The 25792-nt window shown below is 28.4% G+C and overlaps 1 protein-coding gene across 1 annotated transcript; it reads left to right on the forward strand.

The window, feature by feature from the left end:
- Positions 1-1445: 1445 nt before the first annotated feature.
- On the forward strand, positions 1446-16282 carry LOC113366202 (protein croquemort-like). The gene is made up of 7 exons (XM_026607770.1): positions 1446-1568; positions 3573-3875; positions 7150-7359; positions 8501-8718; positions 11340-11574; positions 12456-12601; positions 15582-16282. Exons 1-7 carry the CDS (start codon positions 1446-1448, stop codon positions 15820-15822), a joined length of 1476 nt encoding a protein of 491 aa, XP_026463555.1. The 3' UTR covers positions 15823-16282.
- Positions 16283-25792: the final 9510 nt, after the last annotated feature.

Consider the following 25792-nt stretch of genomic DNA (forward strand, 5'->3'; position numbering starts at 1 on the left):
AACCATCAATTTCTGAACATCAACCGATATTGCAAGTTCAGCTGCATCATCATGAAAGAAAATCTCACTTATTTTAAACAATTATTATTTATAAATAATGATGTTGTTTCGCAAAACAAATTCCATAACTAGGTGTAAGTGACATTTTGCCGTTAAAGCAAGTTGCATGCACTTCCCGATATGTTTAAATAATCGTCTTAATCAATGAGAAGTTAAGAAGATATTAATTTATAAGTGATTTATAAGTAAACATAATTGCTATAGAGTAGAGGGATGTGAGAAACTATTGCAGATTATTTAATTTTAAACATTATTTTTATTATACATTATTGAGAAACGTAGTTTTTTTTAAAAAGCGCGGCTGCAAAAATTCAAATTGCAATTTTAATTAATGTTTATAATTAAATCAATCTTTGCAGGACTACATTATTTTAATTTGCTCATTAAGACTATCGCCAATATCGCCATACAGAGTTCCATTTAAAACAATAATTTATAAAAATCGATTTAAAACAATCAATTGCGAAGAACGGCTTTACCGATCTTTGGCCAAAAACTACTAACTAAATACTGCGCGATTCACCAATGATTTCTTTCGGTTTGAATTTTCAATATTGATTCATGATTTTTCGCTAAAACTATAGTAAAACTTTGTGCTTTTCTTCTAATTCTAAAGAAACGTCTCAGCCGATCACTCTGTTCATTCGTTTTTCAGAAAACGTCGATAAAATGTCTAATTTTGTCTAAATTTGAAAAGCGATGCTCTTGTTTTAATGCAATATTAAAATTAAACAAATTGTCGTAGAGCCGTAATATTTGAAGAATGTTATTTAAAACCTTGATCTCTATCGTCATAAAAATCGTCGAAAAAACAATTTCAACAGTTAAGTTACAAAGAAACGGCTCGACCGATTTTTACCATAAATTAATCAGCACGACTCCCAACCAATATTTTGTTAACAGTTCTTGAACTTTTAAAATCGATTCAGGATTGTGAGCTAAAACGCGGACGATTTTTTTCACTTTTTTGCTTTGAGAAAGTGGCTCGAAAAAAATTTTTTTTCAAAGTTTAGAAAAAAAAATGAATCATTTTTTAAAAAATTAATTTTTGGTTTCAATGTTTAGAAAAAAAAATTGAATCTTTTGTAAAAAAGGAATTTTTGGTACGATGCCATGCACCACTAATTTATTATTGAATTTACTTTAGCTAAACTTATTCTTTTCATAATTTATAACAATCAAGTAAAATATTATCAATTGACATTTGTACTAAAATAAGTTGATAATTTACGAACCTTCGCAATTCTGCGAAATTTGTTTGAAGTGTGTAAGCTAAATAAAATTTCATCCCATATGATTATCTTTGTTATTCTATACAATAATAAAATAAAGTAAAATGTATTATTTTTTGTATACATATATTAAATATCTATTTCTTTTTTTAGATGAGCGGGTGTAGTTTACGATGCCGAAGGTGCCTTTTATTTAGTTGTAGTGGAATTTTTGTAATATTAGCTTTAGTGTGTGGTTTACTATGGCCTATGATAGCAGATCCCATTATGCGATCGGTAAGTGATTAATTTTAAACAAACTTTAAACAGTATTATTAATATATTTTATAAATAACTATATAATCGTAATCAGTGCAACATTTTATTAACTAGCACCTAATGCTCTCAAGTCATAATTTTTCTTCCGACTGTTTGTTGTTCCATAGTTTATGAAAAAGAAATTTTTTTTTTTTTTTGAGTTTATCAATTATTGTGTCAAGTTTCAACTTTCTTATCTCATAATTTTAATATATTAGATTTAGTAGTAAAAATATGTAAATTTACCATGACATGCAGAATTGTTGAAGAAATCCAATACAGATTTGTGAAAATAAATGGATTCTGTCATGATCAAAATAAATTTAATTGATCAGTTGTTTTATGAGCAATCTTTGAATTTTTTGTATATTATTTAAGATATTATGATATGGTATTCATAAAATCTTGAACATATTTTCCATATTTATTTTTATTTTATCATTTCTCACTTATGATTCTCTTCTCTTTGTCAAAGAGCAATACCCTCTCATGTCAATGACAAACTAAACCGGCCTGTCCAAATTGACGTGACTTCAACGTCATAAAATCTTATTACCTTAATAAATATATATATATATATATATATATATATATATATACTCGTACATTGAAATTGCTTTTTAAAATGCCAATCTTTAATGGATTCAATTATCGATACTTGGTGCGACAAATTTGATCCGAACAACATAACTTACAATTTACTTTATTAAGAATTGGTACATAGAGTTAAAGCTTCTAATTGATGCGAAATAGTTTTATATAATTTTTTATGCAATAGATCGGAATTCAAGTTATTTTTCAAATAAACTAGAATGCTGAAAGTATGATTTTTTGAAAGTGCGAATTGCGTTTTGTTTCAATTTTACTAAACCTATGATGTAATAGATTTGATATTTTATAATTTTTCATAAAATACATTAACAATTCATTAAATATTTCAATTATATTTTACATTCATTTTCAATTTGTGTAATTATGAAATTGGTTGTCTAGTATTTTTTTTAAGTATTCACATTTAAATAAAATTAGTATGCTAATAATCGAAATGTATGCGCTATAGGGTAGGGTGGGGTACAAAGGTCCAATTTGACTCTCAGTAATTATACTGTCTAAATTAAATGAGCGTAATCACAACACATAACACGAATCAAACAAACAACTATCGAAATATACTCACTCAGTAAAATTGTCAGTTAATTCCTAATTATAGAAATAAGAAAAAATAAGAAAGAAGTGTTTTGGCTATTTTTCTAAACTTCTAAATTTGTTTCTAAACCACATAGACTGGGTAAAAAGTAACGGCCATTAGGCAAACAGATACAATGTTTTATTTTCAATTTTAAAGGAATTTTATAAAATAATAGCTAAATTATTTAACCAATGCGAAATAAAAATCATGGGCATATTTTTACAAAGATTACACCGTATATAATATTGATCTGGTATTTTATCACCGGTATAGTTGAAAAATATATTACTTTAATTAATCTATTGAAAAATCACCTTTTTAATTCAATTGACTTTTTTTATTTAATATTTTTTACTGTTTACACCTTTGCCAGGGCAAAGGATCAGTTAGTATAGAGGTCAATTTAAATTACAATTAACATCTTGTAAAGCAATTAAATAATGCATCATATTAAGATCTCACAAACTAAACTTTGAAATGTAGAGGATGGACTTTTTTACCCGCGAACTTTTAAGCCTCTCTCTACCCTAATCGAAATATATGTGCCATATTTGATTTGCAAATTTTGAGTAAAAAATATTACCATTACTATTGAAACCCGGAAGTAAAAACTCAAATCGTGCATCACAATTAAAATTAAAATTAAAACGTAACTCAAATTCAAGTAATATTAGTATGCTAATGATGAAAATGTATATGCTGTTAACGAAATGTATGCCATATTTAATTTTCGAATTTTGAATAAAAATTAATAATAATAATAATAATAAATTAATGTTTATGAATATTTGCAGCAATTAGTGTTGCAGCCTGGTAGTAAAAACTTTGAAATGTGGAAAGAAACTCCTATACCAATTTACTTAGAACTCTATTTATTCAACTGGACGAACCCAGATGATATTAATAACCATGATATTAAACCACATTTTGAAGAAATGGGACCATATGTATTTCACGAAAAACATGTCCGAGTTGACTTAAACTGGAACCAAAATAGCACAATCACATTCAAGCAGAAAAGGATATGGAACTTTATGCCGGATATGTCGAAAGGATCTTTGGATGATATGATAACTAACTTGAATGTCATTGTTTCAGTAAGTATAAATATGACATATATCTTATATACAAAATTCTTCTGTATGGGTGTATGATTTGATACTTCTAAATGGTTATTCGGATTTTGATCATTCTTTTTAGAGTTTGTCAAAGGAAATTTTTAACATTTAATTAACGATAAAACTATAGTAATATTGTAGAAATAAATGGCGAAAATTACAAAAAAAACTCTTATCATTGTTTGACATTGAAGACATTTGAACTGTCATTTGCTAGAAATGTCAATTCATTTGAAATTTGAATTTAGCTGACTTTATGAGTCTAGATAATATTAGAATATAATATATAAGAAAAACGTAATGTCTACATTATTATTGCCGAAAAGCAGCTGAGATGTGCCAGAATTTAAAATAGTATAAGATACAGTCAACGGTATATGATTGGCAGATGAAATTATACAATTCAGTTTAATAAATAACACAATAAGTCCAAAGTTGCATATACATTTTTTTAACTTATGCATGTCGCATTTTGGTTTACTTTACTAAAGTATTTAACAATACAAAAAAATATTTCTACTTATTAAAAATGATTTAGAATTTTGTTTCATGTGTCAAAAATTCATTTGTATGGCATTAGATATGGAATATTTAGCAAGTTGATCTTAGATTGAAGAGTGCTAGATTTTACAAATTAATTCACCTAGGATTTGAACATAAGCAATAATGTTTATTAAATTATTAGTAAGAAAAATGTATTTTAGAAATTACAAATGCCAAAAAGCAACTACTATATCGTATGAGATTATGAAATTTATAGACTAAATTATTGAAGCAATTATGTTGTGTGGTGAAATCAAGTGTGATATTGTCTTTTATCGCAAATACTATATTTTTCTTGAAATTCTTATACTGTTTATGCTGAGACCATAAATGAATCGCAAAGGACATTAAATATGATATTAAAAGTATAGGATAGGATATTAAAACATTTAGAACTTTTGAGTTGTACACGTGGGTACAGGACAACGTCAGTCGGGTCATAGAGTATATATATATATATATATATATATATATATATATATATATATATATATATGTGTGTGTGTGTGTAATAAACATATTAAATATGACGTGATATTTAGTTTGGACATGATACATTGCGTTATATTTAAATTCATGCAGTCATGTGAAAACGAAAATGTATTTCACATGTTTTTAGTCTAATAACTAGTAAATAATTAACCTACATCTATTGAAATATTTCCATAGATATCAATTGATATTTCATGTATTAATAAATAATTTAAATTTTTGAGTCTTTAATGTAGTACCTTGATATTTTTATCTGATTTCGATTTAATTATTTATGGAAGATAAAAAGTTTTAATATTTTAGATAATTTTTTTCTTCTTCAGTGCTAATTTTAATACGTGCATTTAAATATGAATTATATGGTATATATGGATTTTGATTAGATTAGAATACAAATGAATATTCGGAAGTTTTCCGCAAATAGTTTATAGATAATTTTATCAAGATATGGCATCCAGAATTTAGTAAAAATATTAGTACATACAGTGAGAAGAATCAAAATTTATTCAAAAAAGTATATTTTGAATTGCGGTTTATTTTTATATATTAATACATTTAATGTATCATCAGTTTAATCGTTTAAATTGTAAAAAGCGGTATAAAATCATTAAATTTTTGCCTTTTATGTCGAAATTTTTATTTTATTTCGAGAATCACGATTTACTTTAACCATGGTTATATATCCACATGATACAATAAATCAATTAGCCAATAATGCAGCTACCTACACATGAAACAGAAAAAGAATTAATTTTTGCCATTACACTTAAAATAAGTCAGGATAATAAGGATCATGAATTTAATCTAATTCTAGTTAGACTGTTAGAATGTTTTGTCAATTTTTATACTTCCGCATAAGTACCTCATTTCTGATGGAATGTCGAGAATTTAGAATGCATAATTGAAACAATGTTACAATCACAATGTTTGCATTTTGTTCGTCCAAGCATAACCTATCGTCAGTGCAATCACACTTTTTCTTTAGTGATACTTACATAATGGTGAAAATAGCATAGAAACAGTGGCCAATTAAAATAATAGGCTGATTTCTAACCTTTTCTCTTACATATACAATTGCCTGACTTTTCTTTGAGCTCATCACTGAAAATAGTTTTCAATCAAATAAGCACTTTCTCGCGAGTTATAATATGGGAAAGACAAGCAAAATAACATTGTGATCTCATTTAAAAAATGGCTAATTTCAGAAAAGTTTCCGCGACTGTATAACACGACGAAAGCTATAATGGCAATCCTGCCAGATGTTGAACGTCATTGTCGCAGTAATGAGTTCAAACATTAATTGCACCTTCAAAGCTTATTTTGAGTACTTTTTTGTTATGATTATTTGGGACTTATTTGTTGGGTTTTATCAATATATCTATTTTAAAATCAATGAACTTATGCCAGCACTAGTAACTTTATTACAATAATTAGGTGTTTGATGGATTTATTTTTTATTTTTTATTCATTTCTGTTCACTTTTGGAAAAAATGGCATACTTGTTAAAATATCATTGAATAAATTCCGTATTTCGCTTATATGTTATAAGAAACAATTATCTATGAAGCAATATTACAAATAAGAATTAAATTACCAAAATTGCAAAAGGTGAAGTTTGCCTCAATCAACATCAAACGGATTTTTTTAATTACTATATTTGTTGCAACTGCTAAATATTATAATTAACATCTAGTAACAATAATGAACAATAACATAAATTTAAATAAAAAGAGTACAAAATAAAGGATAGAATTTTCATTAAAATGGTATCCGTAGTATGTTGATTTAATATAAAATAAAAGCAAAAAATAATAATGCTAAAATTAATAAGTAAAACAAATAAAATTTCTCAATAATAAAAATAATACTAGAAAAACAATAAAGTAGAATAAAAATATTAAGTGGCAGATAATAATAAATCAAACGAATGAAACGCATAATTAAATTGGACACTATACAATCAGTTTTAAGTTTGAGTGACACTCAATTTTGCAATTTTCCAACGATGTTTTGCGTCTTCCTAATAAGATCTAACTGATGTAATAAATAATTGCTTCAATAGTAATAATAAATAATTTAAAAATACAAAGTTATCATTCAAGCCATGTAACGTGTTTGAATCAAACTAAATCCAAACAAACTTTAGAAGTATTACAATTCTAAACTTAATGTTAAAATTTCATATATGTGAGATATTAATAATTTATTCAATTTTCAGACAGTAGCATATACAGTAAGAAATAAGCACTATCTTATACAAAAAGCCGTAGATCTTCTGATGAGAGAGAAGCGTGAAAAACTAGTCATAACTAAATCAGTGCGGGAACTATTATTTGATGGGTACCAGGATCCTTTAATAGATCTGATCAGAAAAATGAACAACACAGGATTCCAAATTCCTTTTGACAAATTCGGATGGTTTTACTCCGTGAGTATAATTATTATATGAAATGACTATTTCATAAGCCAGAATAAATTGTTGACAAAGAAGAATACTAATATTTAAAAATGTTCAAAAAATTATCCATCGCATGCAAGATCCAAAATCTACTTTTAAACATTTTATTCATAGAGAAGCTATTTGAAAGTAGATTTCAATATGAGAATTAAAAAAAAACTTCTTTATTTTAAAAGCGCTAATAAAATTTCCTGAATTGGTAGCAACTTCTAAACATTAAAAAGAGAGATAACTAATTTGCGTTCGAATTGTATGTAATTTATTAAGTATTAGTATTTTCTTATTATGTTTACATAGAATATATTTATTATACATCTAACATCTTCTTATCTTAAAGATTACATTGTTCTGACTATTAATCCATATGACATCATAACTACATTGTGTAATAGAATAATTTATGGCTAATATCTACTATCAGATCATCTTATTAATTAAAAATATCGATGCATTCAACGAAATGTCTTTTATCTTATGAAGATTATGTTTTGAATATTCATATAATCTCCCTTTGTGTTTCAATACTTTCTTCAAATCAGTAGCTTAAAATATTTTTTTATGTTTAATTTATAATTGATTATTTAATCAGATCCTACGTATTTTACTGCACGCCATTCTAAATAAAATTCCATTCTAGATAAAATAAACACCTTACATAATGCAATATTATTATGAAATAACGAGCAATTTTTTATAATATGCGATTTTAATTCTATGCATAATTATTTCTTACTATAGTTGAGAATTTTTTATAGTTGTGTAACATTTTTATATGTTTTATAATTTCCTGTTCGCATTGTCATCATTTTTCTAAAAAAATTTCTACACATAATTGCTATATCGCATTTTAGTTAATAACATAAAATTTAATAGAACTATATAAATTGATCTTTACGAATAGTTTCATTTTAGTTTTTTTTGCTAAATCATTGCTAAAACTGATTAGATTTATTTTTATCACATAGGTAGCGTAGATTTTTCTAACAGCTGCTATCAAATAGTTTCTCAAATTATTTAATCTTTGACCATTTTCTATTATGTTTAGCAAATTGAAGTCTTGACTTAAATATAACTATTATTATTTTCACTAACTTCTCTTCTTCTATTTTAGCGTAATGATTCAAAAACGTACGATGGTGAATTCAACATGTTCACCGGAGAAGACTCGATGTCCAAATTGGGCGTCTTGGACAGGTGGAATGGCGTGACCGAAACTAAGTTCTATCAAGAAAACTCTCAATGTTCTAAGGTTGTAGGAACGACTGGAGAACTTTGGCCACCCCTTGAAGGACATGACAAAATCACTGTTTTTGCCACAGATATATGCAGGTGATTAAAAAGATCTTCAAAAATTTATTTATTGGAGAAAAGGTTTTGAAAATCATATAATTGATAGAAAATTCATTTTCCATATCATGTGGAAAAGCTAAAATTTTTTGACAATGGAAAAGTAAACCAAATTGAAAAATATTAATAAAATCCAAATCATTATTAGGAATTTGGTTGTAATCATGGTTGTTCTACGTTCATGGTGTCATATTTTTCGATATAAAATTACTGTCTTCAATTCTGTATTTTATTAAAAAAATAAAAGCTTTTGGACCTATTAAGCGGCGGTTAGTCTTCATGATTAAAAGTTCGGAACACTATGAAAGTAAGATTTATGAGACATTGCAAACATTATTCCGATTTTTTTTTAAACATGTAGCCAAATTTCTTAGGAAGAAAGGTTATAGCAAAATCTATAATTATTCTTTAATTATCTTTAAACCTGCATCAGGGGCGTAGCGTGCCTTGGCGGGGCCCGTATATAAACTTGTTTGGGGGCCCCCTCATGAAGAAATTTTTTTCATAAAATAAAAAAATATATAAAACTGAAAGAATATTTATTTATCATTTTAATTATTTATCTATCTAATTCTCTCTAATTTTCTGAACTTTTTACAAATGATTCCAGATATTTATTCACTCTCCTTGCTTTTTTTGAAAAACTTAGTTTTTATTTTAAAAATATCATTTTAAAGCAATTGCTATTGTAACTGCAAGGGCCAAAGCTACGCAAAAAGATGCAAGCCTATTGCATTCATCATTGTATCTTAATAAAATAAATTTCTTAGATGTTTGTATTCAAACCTATTTCTTGTGCCATCAATTAGTCATGATCATATATCTTAACAGTATTTCTTTATAGTAATTCAGTCGACAGTTTTCCGTAAATGTTTATTAGTTCTCGATTTCAAAAAGGCAAATGTTACTAACTACTTAAGTCGCAAAGGTTTGGAAGTCTTTGTTTGATTTGTGAAAATAATATATCCAAACAGCAATAGTATATATTAAAATATAGTTTCGGGTCTAAAATTCTCTCATCTTCTGATAATTCATCATAATAATAATAAAAGATAATAACGCTTCATTATCTTTTGTCTTTTGTTTTCTAAAATAGTTATTGCAATCCATCTTTTTTGCAAATTATTTGGACTTATTTAACTAACCAATTCAATAATTTTTTATATCTTAATTCTCAAATGATTACTTAATAAAATACTAGTTTTTTGTAAGTCATTACTGGGATGTTGTAGAGCTTCAAAAATGAAACTAATAATTTGAAACAGTGAAGAAAGAAATCTAAAAATGATTTAGTTGATCATATTTATCAAAATATATCTATTAAACTTACGCGTCATGCAGACAATTCAAGTAGTAACAAAAACAAATATAAAAATGTTATAAATATATCTATAAAAATTCCAAATCCCAATTTTCTATGAAGAATTTATAAACTGGATTGGTTTTATAGATTTGTTCATATTTGTGCAAGAATATTAACCCTTTCGACTCGGATGCCGCCGCTCCGGCGGCATAGTCATTTTACCGTTGCGCTCGGATGCCGCCGCTCCGGCGGCATGATATGTTTTACCGTCAAGCTCGGATGCCGCCGCTCCGGCGGCAAATCGTGTTGGCAACGACTCGTCGCAAACTAAACTTACATTTAATTTTTTTTTATTTTTTAAAATTAATTTACTATTATATTCATTTATTGATTGATTTATTAATTTTATAAATAAATATATAACAAAATTAACTTATTAGCTCATGATCCCCATAATTCTAATAAAGATCTGTGAAGAAATGATTTTTTAAACAATATAGCATGGTTTTGAGTGCAATTTTTTTCTAATTTTCAAAATTTTCTATTTTATTATCATAATAACTATATTTAAAGCAATACAACCACATTTTGAAAAAATCCGATACAAAAAAAAATTCCGAGTTGAGAGATAAGTATAGCACTATAATATTCCGAGCACAGCGTACTGACTGGCAGTCCGACTCCCGATTCGAAAGTGTTAACTTATCGGATGAGCAAAAGCTTTACTAATTGAATTGATTGCTAGAGCTTGCAAAAATATTGCAGCAGAAATAAATTCTCTTAAAGCGTTAGCTTACATGTTGAAGTTCAATACCTCTCGATAACAAAAGAAAATGCAAACTACGTTAAAATTATTCAATTTTTTAAAAAAAATGGTTGTTTGCTTTCTGATTGTGCTCGTTGGGGGCCCCCCTGGCGTGGGGGCCCCGTATTTTTGATACGGCTGATACGGCGGTAGTTACGCCCCTGATCTGCATTTCTATACAAATTTTAATTTAAAAAAAATCGCGTCATGTTGGACTTCTGAACACTATTTTCTATCGAAGCACTTCGTTAAAATTGCATTATTGACAATGACTTCATATTGGCTATGATAAACTCAGAAATATACTATATTTTTGTATGAACTAAAATTTTAAACTAATTTAAGCAATAAACACATGATTTTTTAAACTATACTGAATTTAAAAAAAGTATAAAATATTTTTCATAGAATTTTTTGCAAAGTTTGTCATAGCACAAATTTCTAAAATTGCGCAATATCATGTATTGTAATAACATTTAAGAATATTTATTTCAGGGGAGTTTCCTTAACATATTCGGGTCCACATTCAGAGCACGGAATAAAGGGCAACATATACATCGGTGATAAATCGGTCTTTGATAATGGTGTAGTATACCCGGAAAACAAATGTTACTGCATATCCGATCGGGAACATTGCCCAGATTTGGAATCAGGAATGCTTAATGTTTCTAGCTGTCGATATGGGGCTCCAGCTTTTGTTAGCTACCCTCACTTTTATTTGGCAGACCAGGTAATTATTTGATACCAATTATTAACTTGCCTTAGGGTAAGTTATAGTAATCCTAAAAAAAAACTTATTCTGAACATTTTGGCATACCTCAGAAAAAAATGATGTATGCGTGTTTATGTGTTTATGTATTTGCGGATACAATGTTTTGTCGATGATTTTGAGGACACGGATTCACCAAAACATTCGATTTGTATTGATTTCAATAATTCAAAAAACATTTTACTTGTATTGACAGAATGAAAAACTGATTAAATTGTTGGGATTAAAAAAATAAATAAAATGCCATTTTCTGGTCAAAAATGATCATTAGACATATGCACAACAAATTATAAGATATTTTATAGAGATTTTAATAATAAGTACAAATTTTGTTATATTTATATGGGTTTCGCACTAATGTTTTTTTAATTAATGCTATTTGCATTAAAGCACGATGCCATGTACAACTAATTTTTTAATTAAATTCATATATATTATCATTAATTGCAACTAATAATCGTTATTATATTAATCATAATTTGCTGATTCATGTTGCAATGATAAAATAGTTGTGAATGTGAAGTTTCTGATAACTTTATTTTATAGTGGATATTTTTTATTTTTATTAAGTGTTTTATTTGCGCAATTGAAGTATGTTCGCAGTATAATAATCACTGACATAAATTTGTGCGTAGTATATTTAAAAAATAAATGAAGGTTCCTTAACTCTATTTTAATGATACTTAAATATCTTAGTTTGTATAAGATTTTTAAAAATTTAAAATTTTGTAAAATTTGACACTGGCAATGATTGATGATTGAATGATTCGCCTAAAATGCAATGACTGCACGTTGATTAATAATTATAATTAATAAGTATAATTAACTTATTTTATTTGCAGAGTTACTTAGAAGCTGTGGACGGACTTAAGCCAGATAAATCTATTCATGAATTTAGAGTGGCGCTTGAGCCCCAAACTGGAATTCCTCTACTTGTCAATGCAAGATTGCAAATCAATATGCTCTTACAGCCTGTAAAAGGCATATCGTAAGTATTATATTTGAAAATATTGTTATTTGAAACATTTTATCGTACCTGTTTGTTGCAAAACATGTAATTTAACATAATCAATATCATGCTGAGGCTTATTTTACTTCAAAGTTTGAAACGACATTTTGGTATTGCTGCAGTTAAATTAATCATTGTAATTATATTGATTAATAGACTAAAAATCGCTCTTCCCAAATATTTCATTATTCTGTGCAACATTTTTAAAAATCTTGTAATATATCAAAGATTTGGAATCGAACCTTGTTTCTGTCGTGTGACCTTTTTTTTTATCGTTAGTATAAAATTAGATAGGAACTTTACTAAAGCAACAATAATAAATTCTTGCGTTTGAGTACTTGAACCTTTTTATTTAGTAGTAGGCTTTGTAAGCTGGCGGTATATTTCAAAGCTAGCGGTGTATGGCATCGTGCTTTAAGGCATTAATCAATAAATATTTATCAATGATTAAGAACAATCGTTTGATACATCTTCAAATAGATAATTATAATCACTATATGTTTTATCGTTCATAAAATTTACAGTAACGATCTTATTGCTCAAAACACTTGAGAAAGTTTACATTAGGGGGCGTCCATTAATCACGTGAGGTTTTTATGGGGTGGGGGGGTTTGACAAAAAATCACGAAAAATCACGTGGGGGACGGAGGTGTATAGTAAGATATCACGTGTATTTATTTTTTAACTGATTTTTTAAAAAAAATTCAAACATTTTAAAAAAAAATCAAAAATCTTACGTAACTAAAAATACACGTGATGTTTGGTGGGGTAATTTTGAATATCACCATCAATCACCAAAGGGGAGGGGAGATCCAAAAATCCTTAAAAACTAGCTCACGTGATTAATGGACGCCCCCTTAGCAGTGTGTGTGATTAGAATAACGCATTTGAAATATATACATTTTCAAACTGATCATTATAGAATTAAAATTCATATTAGAAGTATAAAACTTTGTATATTTTTGAAATTTGCTTGATCCGTATAAGTAACTTTAAAAATTAACAATCTTGGTTCAGAAACCAACAAAATTGTTACAAAATTAGTACACATTTTTAACAATTTTATCACATGACATATCTGATAATTTGATGTGCATATTTCTAATGATCATTTTTGACGGTGAAATAGCATTTTTTTACCTTTTTTTCTGTATCTCCGAAACTGCTATACCTGCCTTATCAATTCGTCATTTTGTCAATACAAGTAAAATGTTTTTTGAATCATTCAAATCAGAAAACGTTTTCTCAAAAACTGAATTTCCATTTTTGGCACTTTTTGGCCCGTATGTTTGAAACAACTGGCGCCTAACTTCAGCAAAAAGTAATCAGCATGTCTTCTCATCAATTGATTCTCATCGGTTGATCCGTGCGCCCGAAATCGTGGACGAAAAATTATATCCAAACATACTCACACACACACACGCACACATACATCCTTTTTTTCTAAGGTATGACAAAATGTTCAAAAACCCTCAAGACGTGAAGATTTGCAAAAAATTTCATTATCGATTTTTTTGCGATTTTATACATTAATTTTAATACTATGTATAAGTTTTATTTAATAAATGTTGGGCTTCTTACTAATAAATAAATTTTTATGGAATGGGCTTATGGAATCCAACTGTGGGGTTGTTATAGTAATTCAAATGCTTACAATCCAAAACACTACGAATGATCATATCCGAGGCCGGATCGACTCGGATTTGACTCCGCTTCAGGGAGGAGTTATATTTATAGTTATATCCGCTTAACAACTCCACGACTCCGACAACTTTGAAACCGAAATACTCGACACAAATGCGTTCTATAGCGCGTTGTTTATGCATCTAAGGATTTGTCAAATCCCATTTAATTTTTTTAAATGAAAATTTATGAATAAAATAAAAGTAAAAAATATCAATAAAATAATTTTTCGAAAAAATTCACAAATAAATGACGAGTTGTAAAATTTTTCGGTCGACCAGATGATCGACTCAATGACTCGTTATTTTAGCAGTGTTGACCAAAGTAAAAACGCAAAACTTGAGAATCAAATTCAATTTAATTATTTCCTTTTGATGAGAAAATATTTTTTTTGAATTAATTTCATATAAAAATAAAGTAGTAAAATTTGTAATAAAAGCAAAACATTTATCATAAAATATTTTCACCAAATAATAATACTTCTGCTTTCTAATTTTTTCTTCTGCTATTTCCATTCGAGAATTAATATTATATCGGGTAGTTCGATTAGCATATTATTACTTTTAGACAATTATATAATTGTGTAAAAGTTAAAATTTAATACTATATATTTTTTGCTGCTTAAATACTATTGACGTCACTGATATATTTTGCACTCTAAAGTATTGTTAATTCAGGCTATCGAAAAACTAGATTAAATGTATTTTGTTTCGTGTATTTTTCGGTATGTATATTACTGATTGCCGTCATTCACGGCCAAAGATTGTCGAATGATTGTTAGAAATATGACCCCTTACTATTCAATAAATTATACATTGGAGCTATTCACACTTGAACACAATTTCATTGTGCTGTATCTTTGAAGTAATATTTTTGTATTTTCTGGAAAAAACGTATACCAAAAGGGTCATAAAACTGCCTGTGAATCGAGAAAGCGACAGCTTCCTTGCCAAAGCAAAAACGCAGTAACAGATTTAGTATCAGTTTAGGGAAGTCGGATATGACAAATCCGACGAGACAACTCCACTCGGATTCACTCCAAGGGAGGAGTTGTATCGGAGTGATAATTCCGGAGTGAGTTACCCATCTCTAGTTTGTTAGCACCATAAACATACATCGGGATCTTAACATCCTTTTTATAGTGTATGTGATCAAAACTAAAAACACTAAACATCATACAAACTTTACAGTCACAGTCCTAAATATTTTGCCACTTTATATTTCTGTTATCTCGTAGATATTAGTCTCTGACTGATTAATTGATTTTTTTTTTCAGAATGATGAACAGCGTGCCTAAAGTATTTGTGCCTATGATGTGGTTCTGCCAAAGAGTATCTTTATCTGAAGACATTGCTTCGCAGGCGAAGCTCGGCCTTGTCATGATAGATTTAGGATCCTATCTGTCATATGCCTTTGCCGGAATTGCTCTAATCATCATTTTAGTAGGTTTATATTTAGTTTGTAAGGGCCCTTGGAAGGGCAGCGAAGGTGAGCGCCTGATACGGCCGGTATCATAAAAAGACAGAAATATAATGTTTTAGTATTTTGATATTCCATTAATGTTCTGATATGAGTGATTATGCTCAATGTTGAATTTGATACTTATTTTTATTTGTTCAAATGTTGTTTGAAAGATGATTTTTTTTGAAAACGATCTTTCTAAAGGAAAATTTATTTAAGTGCTTCAATTTTTAATCTTCCAATATTCTAAAATTGTATTTTAGATTTCATAATAATCCTGCTCACATAATATATTAATATCTTATAATAATCTTTTACTCTAACATTTAATAATTATTAATTCATTTTAATGCCATTTTAGTCACATCATAAACTCAGGCTCTTAATTTAAAATGAGATAAGATCTTTAAGTCATATTTGTTGCCAGTTTAACTATAGTTATATATAAATATATAACCAAAATAATTGTGATACTTCATGCCTTTCATTACAACTGATATAAAAATTAATTTGCGTCTAATTTGAAGTCAACATTAAGTTAAATAGTTATTAGTCTAAAACTCATGAAAAAGTATAGGTTCCCATTATCTGCATCAATTCTATAAATGGTATGGAAAATGAAGCTTTAAAATGATTGAGTCAAATTTGCATTGTAAAAAAGAAATGTCGTCTTACATCCATATCTTCATATTTGACAAAACGATATTTTTTAAAGTAAACTTTAAGCTTATAAAAATCTTAAATACATGCATATTTATATATATATATGCACAGGCAAATCCTATTTTGCTATGTCTTCTCTTTGGTGCTTTTGGGAAATCTGTTGAAATTTTATTTAATAACAATGAAGAGTATGCAATTAATTTCCTTGCCATTTATGTTTTACATGATTGAGTTTTGAGACTAATTTAACTTCCATTTTTTTAAATAGTGATATTAGTCGCAATATTATTTTGGATAAAAATGACAATTAGGTATAATAACTTTAATAAGAATCAGTCAATTTATAATATGTACTCTAATAAAGTACTTATTTATTAAGATTTGTGAAAACTTTTGGAAAACTAAATATATTATAACAATAATTATACATTGTTAATTTAAGTTTTGAAAATAAAATTAATTTAATTAAATAATCATGATATTTTATTTATACGTTATTATTTCTCTGTTCATGAATGAATCCATAGAACATTTTTTTTTTTTTTTATTAATTAATAAACAGCAATCAAAATTACATAAAATTTTATAAGCTATTCTGCTATGGTTTAACAACAAAATATATATATGTATAAAATAAATGAAATAATAATATAAATAATAATGATAATAATAATGATAACAGTAATAATAATAAGAATAATAATGAGAATGATAATAGTAATGATAATAATAATAATAATAATAATAATAATAATAATAATAAAAAAATAATAATAATATAATAATAATAATAATAATAAAATAATAATAATAATAATATTAATAATAATAAAATAATAGTATCAGGATCACTCCATTGAGTGACCACTTAAAGATAATAAATCTACTCGAGTAGATCTATGGGCCAGTTTCTTTTAAGTCTTCTCCTTGTTGGCGCATGTAGATGCGGTTGCAATAGTCTGTTAGGGTGGTTTTCAATCTTGTGGTTATGGGTGATGCTTTTGTCCTTGATAACATCTTTAATATAAGGTATGTTCAGATCGTTGTGAATAGTATAGTTCGAAACATACCATGGAGCATTACATATTTCACGAAGAGTCTTGGACTGAATTCTTTGCATCATGACAATGTTAGATTTACTGGCACATCCCCATAGTTCAATGCCATAGGTCCAAATTGGCTTAATAATGGTTTTATATATTAAAACCTTATTATCCATTGATAGTACAGAGTTTCTTCCTATGAGCCAAAATAAATCTTTAATTTTTAGTTTAATTTGTTGTATTTTAGTTTTTATGTGATGTTTCCATGTCAGTCTTTTATCTAAGTGCATGCCTAAATATCTAACTGTGTCATTTTGTGGCAGCTGCTCTCCATTCAATGATACAGGTGGGCATGTTTCTTTCCGTAGAGTAAAAAAAATGTGGTGAGATTTTATAGAATTTATTTTTATTTTCCAGTTATTTGCCCATTCTTCAATTTGATTTAGATGCTGTTGAAGCTTCGAAGATGCTTGGTTTGGATTATCATCGACTGCAAGAACAGCAATGTCATCTGCAAATGTGGCAGTTGTTGTTTGCCACCTGGTCGGAAAATCATATGTGAATAATAAATAAAGAAATGGTCCCAACACGCTTCCCTGTGGTACCCCAGCCTTCATAATTTTTGGTTCTGTGTAATCACTACCTATTTTTATTTGAAACTTCCTATTCTTTAAGTACGATTCAAAAAACTTATAATATGACGGAAGTAATGTTTTAATTTTGTGAAGAAGTCCTTCATGCCATACCTTGTCAAATGCTTGACTTATGTCAAGAAAGGCAGCTGAACAATATTTACTCTTCTCAAAAGTCTTGGTAATTGAATCCACTAGTCTGTGACATTGTTGAATCGTAGAATGTCCTTTTCTGAAACCAAACTGATGATCTGGTAGCAGACTGACTTCTTTGTTTATATCTTCCAGAATAATTTTTTCAAAAATCTTGGACAAAATTGGTAGGAGACTAATAGGCCTATAAGATTGTACCAGATGTAAATCTTTTCCTGGTTTAGGAACCATTATGATAGACGCTAACTTGAAGGTTGAGGGCCAATAATCCATCCTTAAAATTGCAATAAAGATATATGTAATAAAAATTACTCCCTTTCTTGGAAGTTCTTTAAGCATTCTGGGTGTAATTTGATCCGGACCTGGAGATTTCTTTATTTTTATTCTCTGAATTTCATTGAATATTCTTTTAACTGTGAAAAATTTCGTTTTGTTAGCTGTAAAGTCTTGTCCAATGTTTGTGGAAAACTGAAAGCTATGATTTGAAAATGAAATATTCGGTGTAAAAACTGAGCTTAAGTATTCTGCGAATAATATGGATTTTTCTGAGTCACTTCTCGCCCAATAAGTTGAAGAACTGCTTTCCCGAATTGGTGATTTATTCATGATAGGTTTTTTCTTGTTGGCAATAGGCTTCCACACAGAGTTATCAAATCTGTTGAGTTTTTTTAAATAATTGTTAAAGCTATTCTCATTCCATTGTTTAATTTTGACTTTTAATTTATTACTTAATTCATTAAGTATTTTTTTATCAGTTGGATAATGAGAATTTTGCCATATTCTTCTTGCTTTTCTCTTTGCTGCTATCAATCTTTTTATTTCAAGACTAATACTGGGAATTTTATAACTACTATTTTTGTTTGGAGTTGAAGATTTGACCGCATTTTCCATGATTTGTTTGAAATTGACAAGTTCATTGTCAATATCACTTGGAATTCGTAATTTGGCCTTTAAGTTAACATTTTCTTCAATTATGTTTCTATAAAATTCCCAGTTTGTATTGTTGTTATGCAACGCTGGAGCTTGATTTGTTGGTATAACTGTCGTATTGATTGATGCAATTATGGGCGAGTGGTCAGATGATAAATCGAAACAATTTTGAACTTCAATATATGATTTATTAATACCAGAAACTATGAAAAAATCTAAGAGGTCAGGTATTCTTGCCGGATCAGTGGGCCAGTACGTTGGTGTTCCTGTGGAAATAGTTGTGTATTTATGTTGTTGTATTAATTTATTTAATTCTTTTCCCTTGGGATTTACTAATCGTGATCTCCAATTTGTATGTTTGCTGTTGAAGTCTCCTCCAACTACAAACCTATTTCCCACAGTTTCGAAGAATTCTTGAAAATGAAAATCTTTCAAGTTATGCCTCGGTGGACAATATACGGCCGAAATCACTAAGTCATATGGTAATAGTTTAACTTTTACTGAAGTTGATTGTAAATACTCCTTGTTGAAATTTTGCAATTCGTAATGTGAAATACTTGTTTTGATAATTATTGCGCTGCCTCCATGTGCGTAACCATCTGGATGTGGTGTGTGATATACATTATAATATGGAATTCTGAGATGAGAATAATTAGTGAAATGCGTTTCACTAATTAATAGTATGTCAATTTTGTTCATTGATAAAAATAATATGATTTCATTTTTGTGAGAATGAAGACCATTTGCATTCCATAAAGCTATTCTCAGTAGTTGTCCCATTATTTTATTTTATTAATTACTGCTGAAAGCATGTTCAAAATCATTCCATTTTGTTGCATGACTTACTTGATCGAACATTTTTTTAAATTCTGATAAGAATTGTGACAGTTGGCCATCCATGTTGGAATGATTGTTTACATTGGCGTGTGACGCTTGCTGACGTAGTGCTTGTGCATAGCTCAAATGGTCGGATGAGTATGCCGGTTTGTTTATGTTTTGATTTTGACTTCTAGGTTTAGTCGGGTTTGCGTTGATACGATTATTAACTGTTGTTTTCATTTTATGATTTTTGTCGATAAGTTCTTGATAGTATGAGCATTGTCGGTAATTTGCGTTGTGCGGTCCTTCACAAAAGTAACATGTACCAGGCGCTTCTTTGGGTTTTTTACACAATTGTGTTGGATGGGGGCCCCCGCATCTAAGACATACAAATGGCCGGTTGTAGTATCGTTTGGAGTGACCATGCAATTGGCATCTTGCGCATTGGATAATGTTTGAATTTTTAAATGGAGCTTCAAAATGCATAACTTGATTTAATAACCTGTTTATTTTAAAAATTGAAGCGTTATTTGCGTTTGGTTCGAGATCCACGTAGAACATATTAAGTGGTTGTTTTGTTTTAGGTTGCAAAACATTTAATATGTTACGCACTTTATGTATACCTGGTTTTTCAATCGCTGTTTTAATTTCATTTATATCTGTACTATGATGCATGTATTTTAAAACCACTCGATACGATCTTTCTGACTTTATTTGATATGTGTGATATACTGTGTTGCGTTCTTGCAAGTAATGAATAAATTTTCTGTAATTATCGGCACTATCCATTTTAATCTTGACAATTTGGTCCGGCAGGATTTTCGTTGTATATTGACCACTAGTAAACACTGTGTTTAAACTACTAATCATTAATTTAAAATCTCTAACACCATATAGAAAAACCGGTGGAGTTACTTTTGTTTTAATTATGTTACTATTTGTTTCCTGATTATTGTTATCTTCGTTAATAAGCGTGTCGAATCTATTCGACGTAGAAGTAGAATTAGTGTTGTTATTTGCAAAACGTTTTCTTTTTATATCGTGGACAACCTGCTGCCACGGGTTTGGGTTAATTGGTTCATTTGATGCATTTGGTTCATTTATTTCATTGTTTTGTTTACTCACTTCCATTTGTGAAGTCATTTGAGAACTTGACGTATCCATATTAAATTGTGTTTTTGCAAACTTTTGAAGTTTTTGAATAAATTCTGAATTTGTTTGCAAATCATCAGATAATACTTGTTCCGTTTGAACAAGGGGCGGTATTGAATAATTGCTCCCTTCAGGCGAAGGGAGCATATATAAAATAAATTAAACTTCTATATAACACTAAATTAATGAATTCACTTCACTGATAAAATATATAAATTGTAATGTTCACTACTATCGAAAATATATGATTATGTAATGGTTTAACTCACAACAGACGATGTGACCTGTTCGGCTGATGCCGATGGAATGACCATAGAACATGAATTGAAAATAATATTGTAAACAAAGAATTGTTTGCGAAACAAAAACTTAATAACATTGATTTTGAATTTTCTTACTATAAATTATTGTGTTATCAATAAAATCAATTAAATTGACAAAAGTAGTAAGTATGTTACGAAATTACTATATGATGGAAAAAATTTGCGACAATAAACATAGCTCTTTTAATTTTGTCTAAATCTTATTTAATGCACTTTAATATTGTTAACGAATACTATGAAATTGGCCTTATATAGTTTCGTTAAAAATCTTCAAACATTTTCCAATTAGCAATTTCACAATAATATCGATATTATCAATAATTAACTTCCCGTAGGGTAAGTTATTGTAATGGGCCGAAAATCGAAAATAAATTTTTTTGCATATCTTCACTGTTTCTGAACATTTTGGCATACCTCAGAAAAAAATGGATGTGTGTGTGTGTTTTGTGTCCGCATTTTTTGTTCACGTTTTCGGGCGCACGGATCAACCGATTTGAATGGTTCAAAAAACATTCGATTTCTGTTGACAGGGAGATGTGCTGATTACTTTTTGGTAAAAGCAGGTATAGAGTGGAGAAAATAGAAATCAAAGTTTTGAGCATTCGATTTGAATGATCCAAAAAGCATTCAATTTGTAATGATTGGGAGAAGAGGTGATTAGTTTTTGGAAAAGGCAGATCCCTTCATTTTGAAGAGACAGAGCTAAATGTACAAAAAATGGCAGTTTTTTTGCAAACATCCGATTTGAATAATTCAAAAAACTTTCTGCTTGCGTTGACAAAACAATTACTTTTGGGAAAAAAAATTTAATTTTTTTTTTTTAATTTTTTTTTGTTTATCGAAAATAATTCAGATTTGAATTTTAGCTTTGTAATTCAGTTTTTTATAATTTTTATAAATATTAGACAATGTTACAGTATGTATATCAATCTAATTTATTTGAAAATATTTAATATAGATCGAATATTTCGTTACGGTACGGAAAGTTCTAGCAATTTCCTAAAGACACGATGCCAAACACCACTAGCTTTAGAGTTCTTTGATATAAGTTTTTAATAAACAATAATTCCTTAAGTTTAATATAGAATGTGATGATAGTAATATTAATAATTGTTTATGATGTACTTCATATAAAAATTAGAGAAAATAGTTTAATGCTGTAGTTTTACATTATTGTTGTTTCTTCATGCCTTTTATATAATTTAGGATAAATTATTCGTAAATCTTAATTAATATATTTATAGCATATTTTAACTTCCAGATGAAAAAGTTTGTTTTCGCCAAAAATCGAATTTCTTATTTTAAATAAATTTAATAATAATTAATTCTGACTAGTTTGACACCGAGTATAAAAATTATGTTTCGACAGTATGGGTGTGTATGTGAGCCAAACCGGCTGCACCGATTATAATACTTCCAAAGTCAATCGATAAACTTTGATTAGGAATTGCGTTGATTTGTTTTTCACGACGGTCGGTCGAGCCATTTTTTATTAGCAGATAAGTGCAAAGATTTTCGTCAACGTTCTGGCCAAAAATCATGAAGCGATGTAAAAAATTTAATAACTTTGAAAGACATCAGTTGGAAATCGTGCTGAGTTTCTATTAAAGATATACCTGGCCTTTTCTGCTCAAAATAGCTGAAAACAATTTTTGTCAATTTTTATGAAACTATAAATATTGATTGAGATCATTGTCTAAAAACGAATGTCATAAGAATTCGTTAAAGTTTTGAGTACTGGGCATTCATCGCGGTCTATATTGTAATGTGTTATTGTACTTAAATTAATACAATTACATATACTACAAGTGTGTATATTAAAATACCAATTAGGGTTTTCAATGAAAATCGAAAACTTTATTCTCGAAACTTTTGAAACTTTTATCGTAGTGTTATAAAAATTGCTAAATTTTAGTTTTTTACGTCGATTAGTTATACCTTTCAAAAAGTTTTATTTAACTTGCCTTATTGTTAGTTAGGGTATAATACTACTGAGGGCGTCCATTAGTCACGTGAGGTTTTTAGGGGGAGGGGGGGTTTGACAAAAAATCACGAAATATCACGTGGGTGAGGAAGAGGTATAGTATGATATCACGTGTATTTATTTTTTAACTAGTTTTTTTTAAAAAAAGTGCAAACATTTTTAAAAAAAATTAAAAAATTGTACAGTTTTTTCACGTAACTAAAAATACTCGTGATGTTTGATGGGGGAGGGGAGGTAATTTTGAATATCACCATGGATCACCAAGAAGGAGGGGCTGTCCAAAAATCCTTAAAAACTCGCTCACGTGATTATTGGACGCCTCCTATACACCAAGTTAAATTTATCGCTATTTAAGAACAAACAACATATTCAATTAACAATAAGTTTATAAATAATTATATTATTTAATTGTCGCTATTAAAATAATGAAATTGAATTTTTATTTCCGAAAACAATATAGATGAGATTTCTATCTAGTTGATAACGAATTAGGAAAAGTGCATTTCATATCATATCGTTTTGTTTGAAAGTGTTTGTTTACAAATATTATTGTTTTGTAATCTTGAGATAAATTTAGATCGAATTTTCGTAATTATAAATAGACAAAAGACCATGCTTATTGTACACAAACTATAAGCACAAATAGAACAAAAAAGACACGCACAATAAACGAAAACTTGATGAACTTGCAGATAAAATATCATTCCCGTATATAAATATAATTTCATATTGTTTTATAAGTGATAAGTGAACATCATTTCTTGAAAATGAACTCAGAACGTATAATGTATCAAAGAATCTTTTCTAATGGTGATATCATTCCATTAAATTTAACCAAAAATATTTCTATGGCTGATACAATTTTAGACATCACAAGCCTCAAAGGAAAACAATTAACCGTTTGGGGTGAGTACAATTTTTACAAACAATCTTAATTAAGTTAATTACTACAAATATTGATAATGTGATTCAATAGTAAGTCAATATGCCTCGGTGAGATCAGCTTTTATCTTGTCAATATGGAATGTTGTCGAAGAATCTCTACAGTTCAAGTAAGTAAAAAATATATTAGGGAATTTATGCATATATTAGCCCTGCATATTTCGATTAACTAAAATTTTTGACAAATTTTGCACTAACAAAGATATATGTACTTTCATGTTATTTCCTTCTCACGTAATTTTGATTAGCGTAGTGCTGTACACAAAGTTCCAAATTGACTTGAGAAATTGTATTATGAAAACCAAACCAATTATTTCAACATATAACATATACAACAGCTATCTGACAATGATTAGTAAAACTCCTTATCTTTGTGGAAATGAGTTTTTTTTACCATTTTTAAAAAATTTGTAACCCCATACGTGAGGTAAATTGGGACGACCAGGTGAAAATAGGTCCAATATCTTATCTTTAACTTTGGAGGGATTTTATGAAATAATAGCTAAATTACTCAACTAATGCAAAATATAAATTTCATGAGTACATTTTCAACGGAGATAACACTGTATATAACCTTGATCTGGTATTTCGTAAGGAATATTCAGCAGCAGAGTTAGAATGAGTATTTATTTAATTTATCACTTGTGAAATTGCTTTTTTCAAACTCAAATTACTTTTTTATATACCATTTTTTATTGTTTACACCTTTGCCAGGGTAAAGGTTCAGTTGGTCCTTTACACCCAAACCGCGTGTTAGATTTTTCACAGGCTATATAAAAAACTATTGAATCTAAATGAAAAATAACAATACATTTTAGAAAACAATTAATTATATTAAAGTCTCGTAAACTGAACAACAGTGGTCACAACCAAAAAGAACGAAAGAATATACTTTTGTTGTGGATTTTCAAACATTGCCTTTATATCCCCATAGCGAAGTCATTGAAATGAAAAATATTTTTTCAAAGATAGATTATTAATCGACGGCGAGAAAAACAAAACGTTGCAAATTTAATAGTATGTTAGTATTAGGTTCAGGGTATTTAACGAGAACTCTGACAATAATTTTTACATCAAACAGCTAAAAAAATACCGATCATCACAAAAAGCTAACTAAGTTGATTCATTACTATACTATATTAATTACTATACAAAGTTTTTGGAATTACAAATTGACAAACACAAAATTTGCCTAACTCACTTGAAGAAAAGAGTTAAGTTTCATTATAATACAATCGTGTCATAACTAATCAATTGAGTTAATTGAAAAATATTATTTGTATTGAAAAGAATTGTGAATCGAAATACACTATTCTGTTCCTGTATGTTATACTCTTGAACCAATGCTTATGTTTTGCTATTGAAATTACCACATACGATGAATT

This window comes from Ctenocephalides felis, unplaced genomic scaffold (assembly GCF_003426905.1).
Source record: "Ctenocephalides felis isolate EL2017-DRISC unplaced genomic scaffold, ASM342690v1 CF-g0.4_SCAFFOLD_01170, whole genome shotgun sequence".
Lineage (NCBI taxonomy): Eukaryota > Metazoa > Arthropoda > Insecta > Siphonaptera > Pulicidae > Ctenocephalides > Ctenocephalides felis.

Coding starts and splice junctions, on each gene's coding strand:
- LOC113366202 (XM_026607770.1), top strand. CDS start 1,446: ATGAGCGGGTGTAGTTTACGATGCCGAAGGTGCCTTTTATTTAGTTGT. Junction 1,569..3,572: donor CAGATCCCATTATGCGATCG/GTAAGTGATTAA, acceptor GAATATTTGCAG/CAATTAGTGTTGCAGCCTGG. Junction 7,360..8,500: donor AATTCGGATGGTTTTACTCC/GTGAGTATAATT, acceptor CTTCTATTTTAG/CGTAATGATTCAAAAACGTA.